General features: G+C 36.9%; 2 protein-coding genes across 2 annotated transcripts in view; both read left to right on the top strand.

Annotated features, from left to right (window-relative positions):
* LOC143445424 (hemicentin-2-like) overlaps nt 1–17,358 on the top strand; it is a 39,703-nt gene that overhangs the window by 19,126 nt on the left and 3,219 nt on the right. The window lies entirely within an intron of this gene.
* On the top strand, nt 579–7,747 carry LOC143447077 (uncharacterized). Its single transcript, XM_076947007.1, has 6 exons — nt 579–776; nt 1,297–1,434; nt 2,461–2,925; nt 3,305–3,457; nt 3,662–3,814; nt 4,141–7,747. Exons 1-6 carry the CDS (start codon nt 719–721, stop codon nt 6,678–6,680), a joined length of 3,507 nt encoding a protein of 1,168 aa, XP_076803122.1. The 5' UTR covers nt 579–718; the 3' UTR covers nt 6,681–7,747.

The raw sequence follows: 17,358 nt of genomic DNA, 5'->3' as shown, positions 1-17,358 counted from the left end.
AATGTCGGTTACTCCTTTGTTTTTTGGAGGAGTTAGATTCTTAAATGTTCGATTTCTTCGTTTATCACTGTAGTTAAGATGAGCTTCTTAACATTTTTTAAATATCATTAAATAAGAAACAAGATATAGGTTGGCACTCTTAAGGTTAACTTTATTTTTTTCTACGCGAGCTTTCGCAAGCATAAGCTTGCTTCTTCAGGTGTACTGTGAAAATTAAACAAGCTTATGTTTGCGAAAGCTCGTGTCGAAAAAAATAAAGTTAACCTTAAGAGTGCCAACCTATAGCCTATCTTGTTTCTTATTTTGCTTTAAAATTTGGTTAACACGCTTCAGACAACATCAATTAAAATATCATAGTAACCCCTTAAAAGTCAAGTGACTTAATTTGAATTTAAATTAAGGTATGCAAAATATAATGCAATCAACTTTGACCACGAAAACAACGCGTAAATCTTCATCAGGATCGTTGGAGACCATTGTTTCAAAACTTTGGCAAGCTACTGTATAAGTGAACAGCACATTGTGGTTCGACATGCATTAGATTTAGAACCTACTGGAAGACGGAAACTAGCCTATCTGGTAATTTCCACTGACGCAACGTCACTCATTTTTAAAAGCGCGATCCTCCGACCTTGTTAATTAAAAACACATTTTTTCAACATTTTTAACAAGTATTTTTTCACTAAGGTGGGTCACAGGGTCAACTTTTCTTTGTCAAATGCACGACAAACGATATGCAAGTCTGCAAGCACAAAAAGGAACTGTTGCATTCGCTGGTAAGTCAGATAAAAGATAAAGAAGCTATAGGCAACTGGGCAGGGAGATTACAGAGACAGTTGAAGATGAGAAGGTTTCGTAATATTTATCCGAGGGTATTACTACGAGACAGCGATACTATTGTAGGATTAAAGAGTCGTTTCTACTTACAGTTAATGTTTGTAGTCCTGTCTTGGCTCCAGCACAACTGTTCATAAGTTATAATATTTATTGCAGTCAACTGGTTCGTCAGTTTACGCAACACAGCAAATGTCGTTGAAAGTTTGAGTAGTTTTATTTTATTCCTGACCAGTTTCACAAAATCTAGCCCCGAAAAAACTCGGTTAGTCTTACTTCATGTTTGTCATTCGTCCAGTTTTGTTTTTCGACTATCTTGAATATCAAAAGCTACAAGCATACGCAGTTGAACAATCACGTAAACACATAAAGGCATTACGTAACGTAACTTAGTTTGACTTTCAGTGCAATTTCATGCACCGACCATTTAATTTGTTACTTGACTTATCTTCTATTTTCTAGTCATCCAAGATACTCATAAACAGGCTAGAGGTAACAAACTACTGATGATTCCAGTTTTTTCCTTGTTCATTATAAGCCTTCTGGCTTCAGCACAAGCAATTCGTAACCTTTCGAAGCATGATGTGCTTATTCAATCAGGTAAATAAAAGATACCTTTCAGAATAGTTTGTAAATAATACGGTTATCCTGTTGTTAACTGGTTTGTGATAATTAATTGATAACAAAAACAGTTGTTCGTGTTTACTCAGCAAAAATCGATTTTTGATTCTGTTAAACTCACCCTTAGGTTACAGTGGCGTGCAAAGTGTTGTAATTCCCCGATCAACTCTAGATTTTACGCTCCTTTATACCCCGTCTAAAATGCAGCGAGTTTATTGCGAATAATTCTCACAGAAGCGCATGTTTATCAAAACAACTTTCTACTCAGTTTGCAGCTAAAAAACTACTTTCTGCGAAGATCCCTCGGTTCGGACCAACCACTAGTGCTGGCCTCATTTGCTTACGTATTTGAATCTATTTACGTCATTTCCGTCTCAACATAATTGCAATACTGAAGCAGGCAAGGGGCTTGAGAAAATCGATTTAAGCGTCCTATTTGTTTGATGCTGTCTTATTTTTTCCTCTACATGAATATTTAGATAATTTTGAAATTCATTTTATGAAAAAAACAATAAGATCTATGCGTAAAAGAAAAGCTCCTAAGGTTCCGACAGTTTAATCAAATTCTTGTTGTCACCTTATATCCCTCCAATCGCGACCTGAATACGAAATGCATGTAAATCTATAACCACCTGCAGTTGTGTTTATAACAGTATAATTGTTCCAAGTTATTTAGACGTGTGTGTTTTACTCTGTTTGCAGCATATGTTTTACAGTGCGGCAACCAGAGCTTAGCCGTGATCTTTGTAACGTCAGTGGATACGTCATGCCTCAACAAGGGGAAATTCACACACATCCTGTGTGTTCCAGCGTCGTGTTTACAATTTGCGTCATGTTTGAAAATTTTCCGTAAACCATAAACACGACGCAAAAATAGACGGGATGTAAGAATTTTTCCTCGTTGAAGGAATTTTTGCTAAAATTATTGTTTATGAGTGATTCGCTGCTCTGAGTGACGTAATGACATGACATCACATCAACGAGATATGTGTCATTTGTACTTAGGGCGGTGCTATTACAAACCAACACGATGCCAAAGGAATGAATTCAACTGCAGATGTGAGGACGATATATCCGGGGATCCCCCTACATGCATACCACAGTCGTCGGTTTGTGACGGTCAGTTGGACTGTCCTAATTCTGCGGACGAAATCGATTGCTCTTGTGGCCTTGGTCAGTTTCAATGTTACGGAGGTGGCAGTGTTCGATTACATCAATGCATTGATGAACGAAGAGTGAATGATGATAAGATAGATTGTGTGAATTTAAGAGATTATATTTCTGAGTCCAAATCGTTCCAGTGCGCGGATGGATTTTATCTACCATTATCACGAAAGTGTGATGGACACGATGATTGTTATGATAATAGTGACGAAGCAAACTGTACTGACTGCCCTGAATTGAAATGCCATTGTTTTGATGGTGAAGTCAATTCCTGTGGAGAGGGCAATCGATGCTTTCCATATTACAGTGAGTGAAATTTCAATAAAGTTACTATTACTACCGGTATGGCTGATTGAACATAAGACACCATACGTACGAACCATACGGTACTACCGTGTAAAATATTGTACAGTGAGAAAAGTTAATGTTATTATTTTCTGGTTTTAATTACACGCCCTGAGCTTTGGGCAGCAGTTAAATAATGAAGCAGTTTAGCCTCCAAATCGCGGAGTGAACGAAAGTCTCAGTCATAATTTTTGTTTTCCATTAATGAAATTATTGCAATAGCAACTTATTCTATTATAACTGATGCTATTGCAATATTAAATGTGTTAGGGAAATATTTTCCACATAGACACAAAACTAAATATGTCTACAAATCACAAAACGAAAATACGTTTGCCAGGAAAATGTGATGGATATGCTAACTGTCCCGATGGTAGTGATGAGTGGAATTGTAGCAACTCATGCAGCACAGAAAATTCACTACGCTGTGCTTGCAATAAGGCTGACCGTTACACCTGCCAAGGAGAGGGATATGTGTGTTATGCACCGGATGGTACGTCAAAATTCAAAGTAGATATTAATTAACAACTTCCTTACATAATGGGCTTAAACGAAAACTTATTGTTGCAAGTATACGTTTAGTATCCTTTTGCTTTATATTATTAAAAGATATCCAGAAATGTTACTCAGTTACTTTGCTAAAAATAGCAACGGCAATACTACATACGGTAACCATAACGGTTTGAAAACATTGCAGAAACATGCAACGGATATGCAAAGTGCCCAGACGGAAGTGACGAGTGGAACTGTAGCAGCCCGTGTAGCAAAGAGGCTCCGCTACGTTGTGCTTGCAATAAGCTTCATTCTTACACTTGTGAAGGCGAAGGAAACGTATGTTACGCACAAGAAGGTAGATTGAGATTTTCAATGAATGCTGGTTTTTGTTATACAGTATGTAGATTACAGTATACTATATACAATGTAATACATTGTTTTTCTGAAATATTGTCAAAATGTCAAATTGTTGATTGGATTTTTCTTTCAACTTTATTTTATTTGATTTTGTCGGCATTACCGAGTCAATCCATTCAATGACAACAGACAAATTACATCTTCAGAATTGTTTACTTATTATATGTATTAAGTAGTATTTTGGTATGTTTAAAAATAGCACAAATAACGTCTACATCAGCTCATCTTCAAGCAGACGATATAAATGACTGTGTTGTTCCGCAGAAAGGTGCGACACAAAGATTCAAGATAAAGGAGACAACGTTTGCGTTGATCTGTCAGATGAAGTGGACTGTACTTGTCCGGAGGATTCTTTCACCTGCTCCTGCTTTCGCAAGAAATTTCCAACTTGCAGCATAAGAACGGGATGCATTCCACTGGCACGTGTGAACGACGGACAGCCTGACTGTGAGAGCGGTAATGATGAACAGTTCATCAAAGCGTGGGAAAGAGTGAGATGTGGTTTTTGTGATGTGAATTTATACAGATTGGAAAGTGAAGCTTTTTGTCGTCCCCCCTGGTGTGACAATAAAACCTGTTACAGTATTCCTTCATCCCATTGCAAAGACAACCGTTGTAATTTGACTGACGCTATTTGCACTTCTCATTGTTCTTATAATGATAGTAGTGGAAACTGTGATATAATCATGCAATGCTCCGATCGGTCAGTAATTTTGAACCAAAATTTCTGCAATGGCAAGACAGACTGTAAGGATGGTAGTGACGAAATAGTTTTTAAACCTGGTTTTAAATGTTCTTCAAAATTCTCGCCTATTTCTTGTGTGCTGCCCCAATGGAATCTCTACGACAATATTGCGCAATGCTATGATAAATCCGACTTGTGCTTCAGTGATGACGGCTCCTTGCTTTGTTTCCAATGCCTCGACAAACGTTTGATCATCTCACCTAAGCAACTGTGTGATGGTACCATAGACTGCTATGACTTATCTGATGAGTGCCTTTGCGATAATCCAACCCTACCAGAGTGCATTGATATTTTTGCAAAATCACCACGATGCAGCCGTATCAATTCCAAATATGTTGGGAGCGCACCGGGTAATGAAACCGGTACGTTGTGTTCTGGCTCATTATGTGAAAATTCATCAAAACGAAAAGTCATGTTTTCCACCGTGTGTAAGAATAAGCACGGTGACACTCGCGCCTCTATGTGTGATGGGAGACCCGAATGCACAGACTTTTCTGACGAGTGTGTTTCTTGTCCAAACTCACCAGCTTTCTGCAATAGCACTTGTAGATCATACTTTGCCATGGGAGATCGTTTCTGCGATGGGTACGTCGACGAGTCTTGGAAATTTTTGCAATTTACAGATTGCTCTCGAGGTTTCGATGAAGTCGACTGTCCAAAACGATTTTATTGCCGTGCGGGAAGAATGTTAAGTATTGACATAATGCAACGTTGCGATGGGAGAGAGAACTGTGACATGGGAATCGACGAAGTCAACTGCACTGATAGACATTACTGCACAGCTAAAGCCAATGGCTTGAAATCGATTCCAAAAATTTTGGCTCCCAATGGCAAAGTTGACTGCGTCGATGGGTCAGATGAGTATATTCCAGGGGTTTTCTCATCTGCCTACAACATGATAGATAACTTGGGCCTTAAACTATGGCTCTGGTTTGCGACCACACTTACGATTTTGGGAAACATTTATATTTTTTTTGTGTACAAGGTTAACTTAAAAAAAAAGAAAGCCAATGCAGTGTCAAGCTGCAATCATATTCTTCTTATCAACCTGGCCTTCTCAGATGGTCTCATGGGTATTTACTTATTCATCATTTTAATAAAGGATATTCAGTTATCAGGAATATATTCTGAATTTGACTATGAATGGAGATCGAGCTTTCTTTGCTCATTTGCGGGAAGTCTGTGCGTGATATCCAGCGAAACTTCCTGTTTTTTGATGGTCATTCTCACAATGTATCGGCTGTTCGCAGTTTGGTTTCCACACAGAGTAGACAGTTATTCCATAGTTACTTGGAAAGTTGCTGCTTTCTTTTCTTGGATAATATCAATATTTATTGCAATCACTACCAACTTTGCACCTTATTTCAAATCCAAGGTAATCTTTCCTAACGATTTTTCTCCATCTGACACTGTCAGTTTTGAACACTTTTCCGATTTTACTTGTCGTCTGGCTGTTCTTACTAACACGTCAAATGATTTTGATGACAGCTCTTGGAAAACTATTCAGAGTTTTCTGGAGAAAAGATTTCCCCAATATGCTTCCAAAGGAGTGATAGGTTATTACGGGACTTCAAGCGTGTGCATGCCAACTTTATATGTCAGTCAAAGCGATCCATTCTGGATGTTTTCCTTGGTAATAGTGACACTAAATTTGCTGTCTTTTTTCTTCATACTCACTGGATTCTCTTTGATCGTTTACAAATTAAGAAAAAGCTCCAGACAAAGCAATAGCACCAAAAGCAGGCATATCACCAGGATGAATCGTCGCATTGCTAGAGTCATCATTACAGATTTCCTATGTTGGTTTCCTATATGCCTAATGGCTTATGTGAGCATGGCTGGAGTGGAATTGCCAGATGGTGTCGAGATATTTACTGCGGGCGTGCTCCTCCCAATCAACAGCGCTTTAAATCCCATGCTGTACTCAGATTACATTGAAGTTAAAGTTGAAAGGTTGAGAAAGAGATTGTTCGGACAACGTGGGCGACTCAGCTCAATGAGCACAACCGGTCACAGGTCAACGATTGAGCTCCAAACCCTTAAGCAAATACAAGATTGATTGGTTTTGTCCCACGCAGCATACACATTGCTATAATAGAATTCATTCCTATAAGAAAGGGGTTCTTAACCTTTTTCGTCTCATTTACCTTCGCCCGAGCTTCCGAAAGCAATGCCACCCCACAAAATAAATGTGCATGTTTGCTACTTTTGTTTCAAGCGGTTAACGTCAGTATAACAATGCGAATCGCTAAATAAATAAAATACTAAATAAAACCAATTCAATTATGTCTTGTTTAACGGCATGACTGATAACAATTCCAGTTCATTTTTTTAATTGTTGGAGAAGTTATTATTTCTAAACATTAAATTAGTAAATTTATTCCTTGGACCGGTGGCCCCTACAGGGATAAACTTATTCCAGGTTAAGAACTATTGTTGACCGTTCACGGAGCTATTTGCATACCCATTGAGTAACGAACCGAACCGAACCAAAGTGTTATTGTTTTCGTTGTAAAGTTACAGTAAATCTTTCTTTTGACCATGTGTTGTATACTTTTCCATACGTTGTGTGATAAAATACGTTTCTTTTGCAGTGTTTACGTCATGAAAAAATTTGCATTATATTCATCATTTCTGTAAATTTCATTTAATTCAAAATGATGATGATTGACCTGCCGGCTCTATTGCCAATTGACCATTATTCCTAGCTGAAATGATTAAACATATCGGTTTGCTTTTTCTTCTAAAACTATTTAATAAATATTAACTCAAGCATTTTTTACTCAAGTTACTTTCGATAAACCTTAGATTGTATATAAGTCAGTTTATTTTAAGAAAAAATTAACAAAGGAAACTGTTTGCCGGTCATTTCTCTTGGATGATACCAGAATGTGCTGTGTAATGTATCTGCATGTCTCAGTGCATTGTTTTGACGCCTTTTAAAGGCGAAGTAACAGGACAAGGTCATGCTATAGCCTATAAATGACAATTTTGAAAGCAAATTAAATCTCATTTTTATGCAGTTTACTCGATTATGGGTTTTCGTTTTTGACTTAGTTGTTCTGCTAATTGCTTTGTTATGTTTATGTCGAATATATCGTAAACGGAAAATAAAATATACATTCAAACAAATCAAAGTATACAGACTTGTTCGATAACGACAATAAGAATTATTTTCATTGCGTTTATTTGGGCAGTTATGAGACTTGTTGGCTCTCACGTTAATATGATACCGACGGTGCAATAAAAATCTTCTTTGTAGAAATATCCTGTGTATCTATTGTATCGTCATAAGTGCAATGATTAAAGTGTATTATTGTTAGCAAAACCAACTATCTGGCTATATAATTTTTCTTTTTGAGCCTTCGTGTGAGTGCGCGTGTAAAACTTGCTTTTCTAAAACAAAACGGTTAAATCCTGGCGTCTATGATCCAATATGGTGTCAACTAACCGCTACAAGTGAATTCGATCAACTTCCCAGTTGCAAAGTAATTACGATAGTTGGTTTGTGGTCTCCCTTCGCAGAATTGGCAACGAACATTTTTTGACGCAATCCGCCGCTGATACTAGTAAATAGATATAATCAGAAACACTTTTTCAATAAAATTTCCTGTGAAGTTACGGCACCTAACAAGTGGTTACTGCCAAGAAAAATTCGACTCCGTTTCAGGATCCTGCTTCTTTGCTTTTAATGGTAAAGATTTGTTTTGAATTCAGTAAAATTTAACATACTGCTGGGTTCTTGTTTCCCAAAATAATCGTTTAAACCAGTTAAAGGTTTAGATTTGATTTCGATTCGATATAATGAATTTTAAGTTCAATCTCCAATTCTTCACATCAAAAGCGTGGACCTAATAATAAGCGAAACAGTGTGAAAATAATACTGCACTCCAATACGAGTGATCATTGATGGCGAAAGACAAGTTAGTCAGCCGAAGACGTTCGTCGGTTTGTAGGCTGTGTGATTGACGGCCGAGGTTTCAGCGTCGAATTTTCCGTAGGACGTTCAGTGTATAGCCTATATTCTAGCACGCAACATTGTCTTAAAACTACTTGTGGGATTAGAAGAAAGAATGAGTCAAAGAGTATGGCAGCAACCTTCAGACTGTGGGAAAGTAATTAATAATTTGAGAACTGTATTTGATAAAATCATATTTATTTGTAACATAGATAATATCATATAGATCGCATGGATGTATAAGTCGCATCACTATACTCTGAATACAAAATATGGTACAAAATTTTTGAACAAGTTTTAATTGCATAAAATAAAACCACTTTTATTATATAGCACAGTATTCTGGTATTCTAATACATCAATATCGATGTATTACTTGCGGGTCTAGTATACAAGTGCACAACCACAGGATGCCTTTGTGTACTAGACCCCAGCTACTCAAATTGTGACGTCATCTAGTTGTGCACTTGTATACTGGACCCTTAGTTGCACCTCCTATCTTTTGATGTTTAGTGCAAAAAACACTACATATACAATATGTGAATAATTTTACGTTTTATAAACTTCTCCATCCGATAATGTGCAACTGTAGTGTATGTATACTGTAATCACATATGTTACACATATCACATATGTTTCAGATAGGTTTGTACTTAAATACATGACGTGATTTGCTACACTAACAGATCGCTCGCAGAGGTGGGATTATTTAAACCAATCAAGTCGAAAGTTGTTTAACTCTGGAATATTCCTGTTTCATTGTTTTTAAAGTTAAGGGAATAATGCTTTGGAAAGGAATTCTTTTGCTTTTTTTATTCTTTGAGCAAGGTAAGCTGAGTTTTTAATAATTATTTTTACAATTCAAATTTGCTTAAGCTTTATTTTTAAACGCTACTTCTTATTTGCATTGTTTTTTGTGTTATTGAAGTGTTATATTTTGCAAAAATGATACTATATTAGACTATATTGTATAAATATATTACTCTTGTGTCTTATTTTAGTTCCAGTTAAAATGGTGCTAAAGTTGTGAGTGTTATTCTTATGAATTCATGCCTTTTTAAATTTCACAGACTCTATTCCCATGTTTGTGTTTAAATTATTTAGTTTTAAACAAATGTGATTAGATATGGAATTAACTAAGAACTAACTAACTGAAATAGTTGCAAATGGAACATTTTTTTAAGTTTCACTTTGTATTTTTTTTTGGTGTAGACCTATACAGAAAAAATTATTACACGGAAATAAAGAGACTACTATGCATTTTAGTTTTATAAAGAAATATATGAATACCAAGTACAACTGGCTATAAGACTATTGTACAGTAGACCCGCTTATTATGACCACCTTGGGACCAAGCCATTTTGATCATAATATCCGAATGGCCATAATAACCGAATCTGCTATGGCACTGTTTAACCAAACCAGGATCGATATGGATATGGTTAAGCATAAAATGACAAAAAACATTGATTTTATCATTTATTTCATCAGCATTATACAGGAACATGAAAGTCGATGTCAATAATTGAACTGAGAATACACGTGGCACAATTGCCACTTTTACCCAGCATAAGTCGCATGAAAAATTTAGAGAAAAATTTGAAAAGGATGGAAAAACTGGTCATAATATCCGAAGACTGGTTATAGTAGTAAACAGAGGGTTTTATGTGGCAAATTCAGGACTGTACCAAAATGGTCATATTAACCCAATTCTGCTCTATATACAGTACATGATGCACATGTCAAAAAGCATTTGTTAATTATATTACACACAGAATACATGGTATAAGCATACAAAATATGATAACATTCATTATAATGCAAAGTGCTGTCTATAATCATATGTGCAGTATGTCTCATAACCTTCAAACCGGGTAAAAAACAAATGGTGTTTCATATGTGAGAGATATCTTCATTAGTATTTTAGCTGGATAACGTTTTATGCTTGACATTAAAATAGCAGGTTATTCTGTAAGCAATCATAAACTATCTGCTTTGAATCGTAGGTAATGTTATTAGCAGTTCGTTCCTCACAATCACCATATTTAGCAATTCTCCTGTTTTGCAACCTGGCCTGCAACCAGTTGGTAAATTGAGAAAGCCCCTTTGGTTCCCACGCATTATGGCAAACAGGTGCAGGCAATATTGTCGAACAAAGCAGTTCAGCTTTAAGGAACCGTCTAATGTGTCGGTACTCTTCGTTCTTGCCTGGTTTTAACGGGTCAGTGATGTTTGTTGCTTGTGTTCTGTCTTTTTTTTTCTTTTAAAATGGGATTGATGGCTGCGATAAAATTTAGAATTGTCGCGTCGGTTTAAGCCTGTGAAATGTCTCAGTTGCCAACGAATTTTACTATAGATTGTGATACATACAATATATAAAACGTTTTACAATATTACCTTTTAGATATCAGTTGTAAATTATTTAATCGTGTTTATGTAGTACATAGCGCCGTTGACTCATTCGATACATTTAGCTTTTGGGCTTTAATCCGTTTTCAAAAGTAAAAGTTGTCGTCGTGTTGTTGACATTTTGCCCGTTTCCATTCCTGGTCGCATATATGACGAGCCATCATTAACACGTTTTAAGATATGAAAGATTTCTAAGGTGAAATATAGCCTTAAATTTTTGAGATTGTCGCCGTGCGGTAAAGATTGATGCCAGGCGGTGGACCAAATTTTATTGATCGAAACGTGGAGGTCATTGTCTTGAATTCAAGTGAAACAGCTAAAATCAACTTTTTTGAAATAAGAATAAATAGATGTGCACTTTATACACGATCAGATGACCGTAACTGCCTTTCCTTGTCGTGGTTTTATTCCTTTTCCTTTATAAATCTTTAATGAAACGACCTCTAATAAACAAAGGCCAACCAAAGACGCCCGTTCTGTAGTGTCGGGATGTTATACAAAAGCTCACGTGGTGAGCTATAATGGCCCTGACAAATAGAAGGAAATTCCATTAGGCCGGGGACGACTGAGTGTCCTATTCCACGCTGTTCCACTCTTTTAAGACGATGACGTTATTTCTAAACCGCGTACTTCAACGACAATGAAGCACCCCGTTAACTCTAATAATTGTTTTATGACGTCATCTTTCTTTAAAGCCAAGTTAAGTCAAAGTCTAGACCAGTCGTTACATGGGCTAGGAAGTGTAATGGCTGACGTATGTTAACGTTACAAGCATACGTGGTTACTTGTTGCCTTGGTCTACAGCATGAAATTACTAACTGTTCCCATAACCGTACGATATTGGGTTTCTAACACAAAGCCAACATGTGCATCCTCGCAAAAACTTTCAACTACTTTTGTGATCTTGTTTGGTGTCAAATGTATTTAGAGTTTGTCAACCGGGCAAGTTCCACTAACACTTGGCAAATCCACTAGCACTCAACGTTTGCGTTTTCACCGAATAAATAAAGTTTGAACCAGTTTACAAGGTTCGCGAAACTTTGCTGTTTATTGTGACTTTTATCACAGTGATGTCGTTTACTTTCATTGTTTTACCGTTTAAAGTTAAGGCAAGTTTTTCATCATACGTCGTAATACTTTTTAAAACTCTTCCAAAGTTAATTTCATACACAAGCCTTCGAGTCACGTTATCTTTGATTGTATAGATAGATTGCAACGGTCGTCTAGAGAAAATCCCGCCAATTTTTCTATTTGAACAAGGTCGTTTTGTTTCTCAAATCTTCATGTATTGATGCTCGCCTTACGAGAATACCCAGCGCTAATAGACACGTATTACATCCTGAACGGCCTATTCAGTACAAGCGTGATTTCCTATCGTCATGTATTTCTCACTTCTGTTTAGAGTGATTTCATTTTAAATACGATCCTCTTGAGTTGGTGAACAAATGATTGAAAACTAATAACGCCTTAATGTAACAAAAAAATAAAATCGCCCACCTCCAGTTGAAGATAAATCATCACTTTGTTTGCGAAATTTTATCACATTTTAAAAGAATGAAACACCGTATCTAGTTTTGTCGTACAGTTAATAGCGAAGCTTGTTTGTAAATAGGTAGGCTATGTATTACACAAGTGGTCCGCATTTGCGCCAATCATGCTTTCTCCAGCCTGCGGTTGTCCACGCCGTTCTATGCTGGATACTCCCGATGAATTAATTTATTTGAGGAATATAACATTGTGCTGAACTGCAACTTTAGCAGGTGAAATTGATAAAATAACTCCATTAGCTTGTTTTCCCAATATTACGTCACTTCCTGTATGGATTGAGTAAATAGTTCACTGATCTGTGTCATTCAGCCGGCGAACCTGTTTTGTTTGAAGTTTTCTCAAATCACTGGCCTTGCGTGTTGTCGACAATTCCCTGTAATCAGCTTAGCATTTTTATTTCTTTGAAAATTCCTATTTCATCATAAACAGTTTCGTGTTAATGGAGGCGGCTCGGTCAAATTGATCGCGTTGGATCTGTTGACCACATATGACCGTGCTTATAAATGGATTTTAAAACTGAGTTTGTTATAAATGCAGAAGGTAACTGTAACGGTCATTGCACCTATCATGACACATCATTTCATTGTAAAACTATAAATCAAGGAAAAACATAGCAAATGCGGAAATTTTTGGTAGAATACAGTAAAATCAAAATAACATTCTTTTTCCATGTCTTCCACAAGAATTACGCTGAACATAGAATGCGCAAAGCACCACCTTTTAATTCTAAACACAAGTGGCTTTGAACGTCGTATTTAGCGATTGGCATCGATCACTATGCGTTTCAAAATTATGGATTGATAACCTGCTTTTATCATCGTGTATATGCATGTACATCAGTAATTATGACCTCAGCTTTCTATTGATTTAATCAAATGCGAACCATACGCCCAAGGGCGTCACTCCGCAAAGGAGAATGTTTTTGCGAAATTATTTTCCTGATGACGTAATTTTTATTTCAAGCCACTTGTCACTTCAGACAGATTTAAAAAAAAAAATTTCGTCCAAGTTTCAAAAACAATCGAAAACTTTCCGGTTTGTGGCTTTTTCTCATTAAGTTTTTAATAAGTTTGTCCCCCGCGGTAAAGTGGCATGTGTTACAAGTTACAACCGTAGTGACAATACCGACCGTATTTGAACAGCCTATCTATCTAACAGCCTATGCTGACCTGGTCGTTAGCTAATTTCTTTAAACAAGCAAAATTCCACTTCAGTCGAGTTTAAACCGGTTGAAATATTTGATTTAAGTGTTTGGCGCCAAATAGCACAAATAACAAGTCAAATGTTTTTTCCGATCAACTACATTCCGTACGTATTGTTTTGCGATCTTTGCAAGGTATTTAATCCCCTGTTCTAAATTTTATGCGCTTAATGACTATAAGCAGCTTTATACAACTTCGAAAATCATAAAGATACGTTTGTGATACATGCGTTTAAATTGAAACCACCATATCCATTACGACGTCATAATCCGACGCAATTTAAAGCAATTCATCGTTTTTATTGCAGCGTTTTGATCTTGTGGTCATTTATCATCCGTCTTAGTGATGGCCTGTGTAGGCTGTATCATTTCAGCGATGAGGTAAAATCGACTTACTCGGTTTAGGTTCGGTTTGATGGATGGTCGCTTAACCGGTACTATCTGGACATTTAACTCTGTTGATGTGACCTATCAATGTCCGTCGAGGACTACCAGCATTTCATAATAGCGTTTTCACATTCACTCAAACATGTAATTGCCGGCTTGTTATCCCAGCCTGAAAACAAAGGTCGCCGTGGCGAGGACGCTCAAGTCGCATTGACATAAATTGCTCTCGTGCCTTTGTTTTGTTAACATCGGTTCAACTTACAGCTGCTTTTCTTTCCTCTTGTTTTATTCTGCACCCGGTATTCGAACTTTGTAGCGGTTTTCGTTTCGCTGGCTTTAAATTTATGATTTTAAAACCCACTGCTATGCCATAGTGTTAGCAAGAAAATATGCATTGGCTGTTATCGTTAGTCAGATTTTCTTCGGGTTTTCCCATCCACTTTTAGTTTTGTTTCATTTCTTGTTTTCCCGTTTTCCTTGCAATTTAATAACTATAATCCAATTATGGGAATACCTTCCTCTGCAACATGGCTATGCTTCATTAATACGTTTTCTCATTTTTCAGTGTTGTTGCGTTTTTGGCCTTGTTAATTACAAGTTGTGGTTATCGCTGCAATTGCAGTCAGGGGAGAGCATGATATCTTCTCAACTCCCTTTAGCAATTATAAGATTCACAGTTGAGAATACTTCACTGAAAATTACTTATAAAATATAGCAGCATCCTCTCGGTTTATTTTCAAGTTTATTTCATATTTGAACTTTGAATGTCACAAATAACCTTGTGCCATATATGTACACAGGTGTTCTTGGTCAACCTACCTTGGAGACAGTTTCCACAACAGCAGTAGCGGGAGCGGATCCCACTATTCCAGCCGTGTTAGAATGCCACATCTTCGATCCCGATGGAGAGATCGATCCAGAAGCGGAAGCTTACTACAGTTGGCTCAGTCCTGACAATACACTCGTAACTTTCAACGAAAATGTTCTCGTTCAAGAAAGACTGCAGCCAGAGTAAGCTGTGCAAAGAACCAAAACATTGCTCACATTGCTTTTGCTCACAACTTCAGTTTCTGTAATTTTGGCTCTTTTGTTTGTTCTGCATTGCTGTCTATTATGATACAAGCTACATGATTTACACTTAATGACGGTGCACTTGTTAGCCATTAGGAGTGCAGTGTGTAGGCGGTATGTTTTAAATTTTCAATGACCAATGTTCATAATATTTTGTATGTAAGTAAGTGAAAGTTGTAAGTTAAGTTACTCGACGATACTTTCAAACAACAAATGTTTTTTTCACGTGCACACATACTTTGGTAAGCTTATGTGCAATGTCCTATGTACGTGTTGTATGATTGTAACCCATGCTTCATTTTAACATGGTTGGTTTTAATTTTCTTCCCAAAAGGATCCAGGAACAGGATGGGATGAGGATATCAAGGTTGAAAATTGATCCCGTCCAGCTCAGTGACCAAGGAGCGTACACATGCCAGTTCTCCTCCTCCGGGATTACCCTCACATCCAACGAAGCGGAAAGCAGTCCAATTCTTCTCGTTAATCGTAAGAAATCTGCCTAATAAATTTGCGCAACATAAACATGTGAAAACGTGGCGCTCAATAAAAAAACAACACAAGACTAAACATATTTTATGTAGCTATTTAAAAAGTATTAAAAGTACTAAAACTATTTGAAGCACGTAAACTATTAAACATGTAGATATTTAAAACTTTAAAACTATTACTCTGAAACTGTTAAAAAATGTACACTATAAACACTATAAAACATGTGAACTATTTATGCATTAACTCACTACCAACTACAGCTAGTTATTATTTCCAACCCCAGAGTTGCCAGAGTTGTCAGTGGAGAGAGATGAAGAGCAAGTTATTGAGGGGTCACTCACAAGAATTGCGACGTGTCGTGCCAGCTTATCGAAACCAGCTCCCGAAATGTGGTAGGTTACTTAAGTTGAATTTTTTAGAAAAAATGTTTTTTATGTATCGTAGCTTAACCAAAGTGTAGATTTTTCCTTTGTAATCTCGTACTTGGAAATGTTGGCCCTTGCTGACCACTTAAGCAGCAAGTAGTAATTCGAACTTATGGATATGTTTTTATTTTACTACGTTTTGACATACGTTTTGACATACGTTTTTATTAAGTTTGTATTTGCTCGATTTTAGGTTTGAAGATTCTAACGGCAACAGAATCGACAGCGAAGATGCTGTTGAGACAAAGGATTGTGAAAATGGCCTCAAGAATTCAACCCTGTATCTTACAAAACGATTTACTCGATCCGATAATAACCTGAGATACTTCTGCAAAGTGAAACACGTCAACCACACCGTTTATAACCTCGATGTTGGCGGTGTAAATGTGCTATGTAAGTCGGCCACTTAAAGCCCGGGACCATTTCCTATTTGCTGGTTTGGAGACAATATGATTTCTATTTATTGCCTTGCCCTTCTGGTCTTCAGTTGGTGATTAAGTTCATTTTTTCTTACAAACTTCTTCAGATTCTCCGACCGCTACACTGGAAGATGAATCTTTGTCATCTGTGGGAGTCAACATCATCGAAGCCGGTGAACAATTCTCTGCAAAGTGTCTTGCAACTGGAAATCCACCACCCGATGTTGTGTGGACGTTTACCCCAGATCCAACGCCCATTGACCCCAATTCGACAAAACCAGCCCCACCTAATGACGGATCCCTTCCCAACAATTTTATCATTTTAGAAGGTTGGTCGGGCGCTATTGTGCTGAGAATTTCTTATATGTCTAATATGCAGATCATTGCACAAAGGGCCCTTGAATTCGTACAGTGTTCGTGTGCCATCTATTGTAGCTTGTTGTAACTCGAATTTTAATAACATCACTTATTTTGTAAAGTTGTGAGTAATTATACAGTGCTGAAGTGGCTATGTGCCTAAAGCATACAACACACTCGTTTTCAACAAAACTGCATTGCCAGCAGTTTGCTTTTTACTAACCATTGTTTACTTGGTTGTCATTTACAGACAAATCCTAAGTTTTGCTTTGCAAATTAGCACTATTTGTTTTGGGAGCGTATGAACGTTTAAACTCTAAATTTCATAACAATATGACAATATAGTATCTTATTTTCACTCTTCACCTTGTGTCAGAAAACACTGGAAAAACAAAAGGAAAATAAAAATGCTAAAAGAAAATCTGCAAATATTTTAGATCAAGTTACGATTGTGACCAATGCACTTGTAACTA

This window comes from Clavelina lepadiformis, chromosome 2 (genome assembly GCF_947623445.1).
Source record: "Clavelina lepadiformis chromosome 2, kaClaLepa1.1, whole genome shotgun sequence".
Taxonomy (NCBI): domain Eukaryota; kingdom Metazoa; phylum Chordata; class Ascidiacea; order Aplousobranchia; family Clavelinidae; genus Clavelina; species Clavelina lepadiformis.
This window is presented reverse-complemented; position numbering and strand designations above follow the sequence as displayed.

Excerpts from the sequence above, each read along its gene's own strand:
- LOC143447077 (XM_076947007.1), top strand. The coding sequence starts at position 719 with ATGCACGACAAACGATATGCAAGTCTGCAAGCACAAAAAGGAACTGTT. Across the intron at positions 777-1,296 it reads AGGAACTGTTGCATTCGCTG|TCATCCAAGATACTCATAAA; the intron begins GTAAGTCAGATA and ends TCTATTTTCTAG. Across the intron at positions 3,815-4,140 it reads CGTATGTTACGCACAAGAAG|AAAGGTGCGACACAAAGATT; the intron begins GTAGATTGAGAT and ends GTTGTTCCGCAG.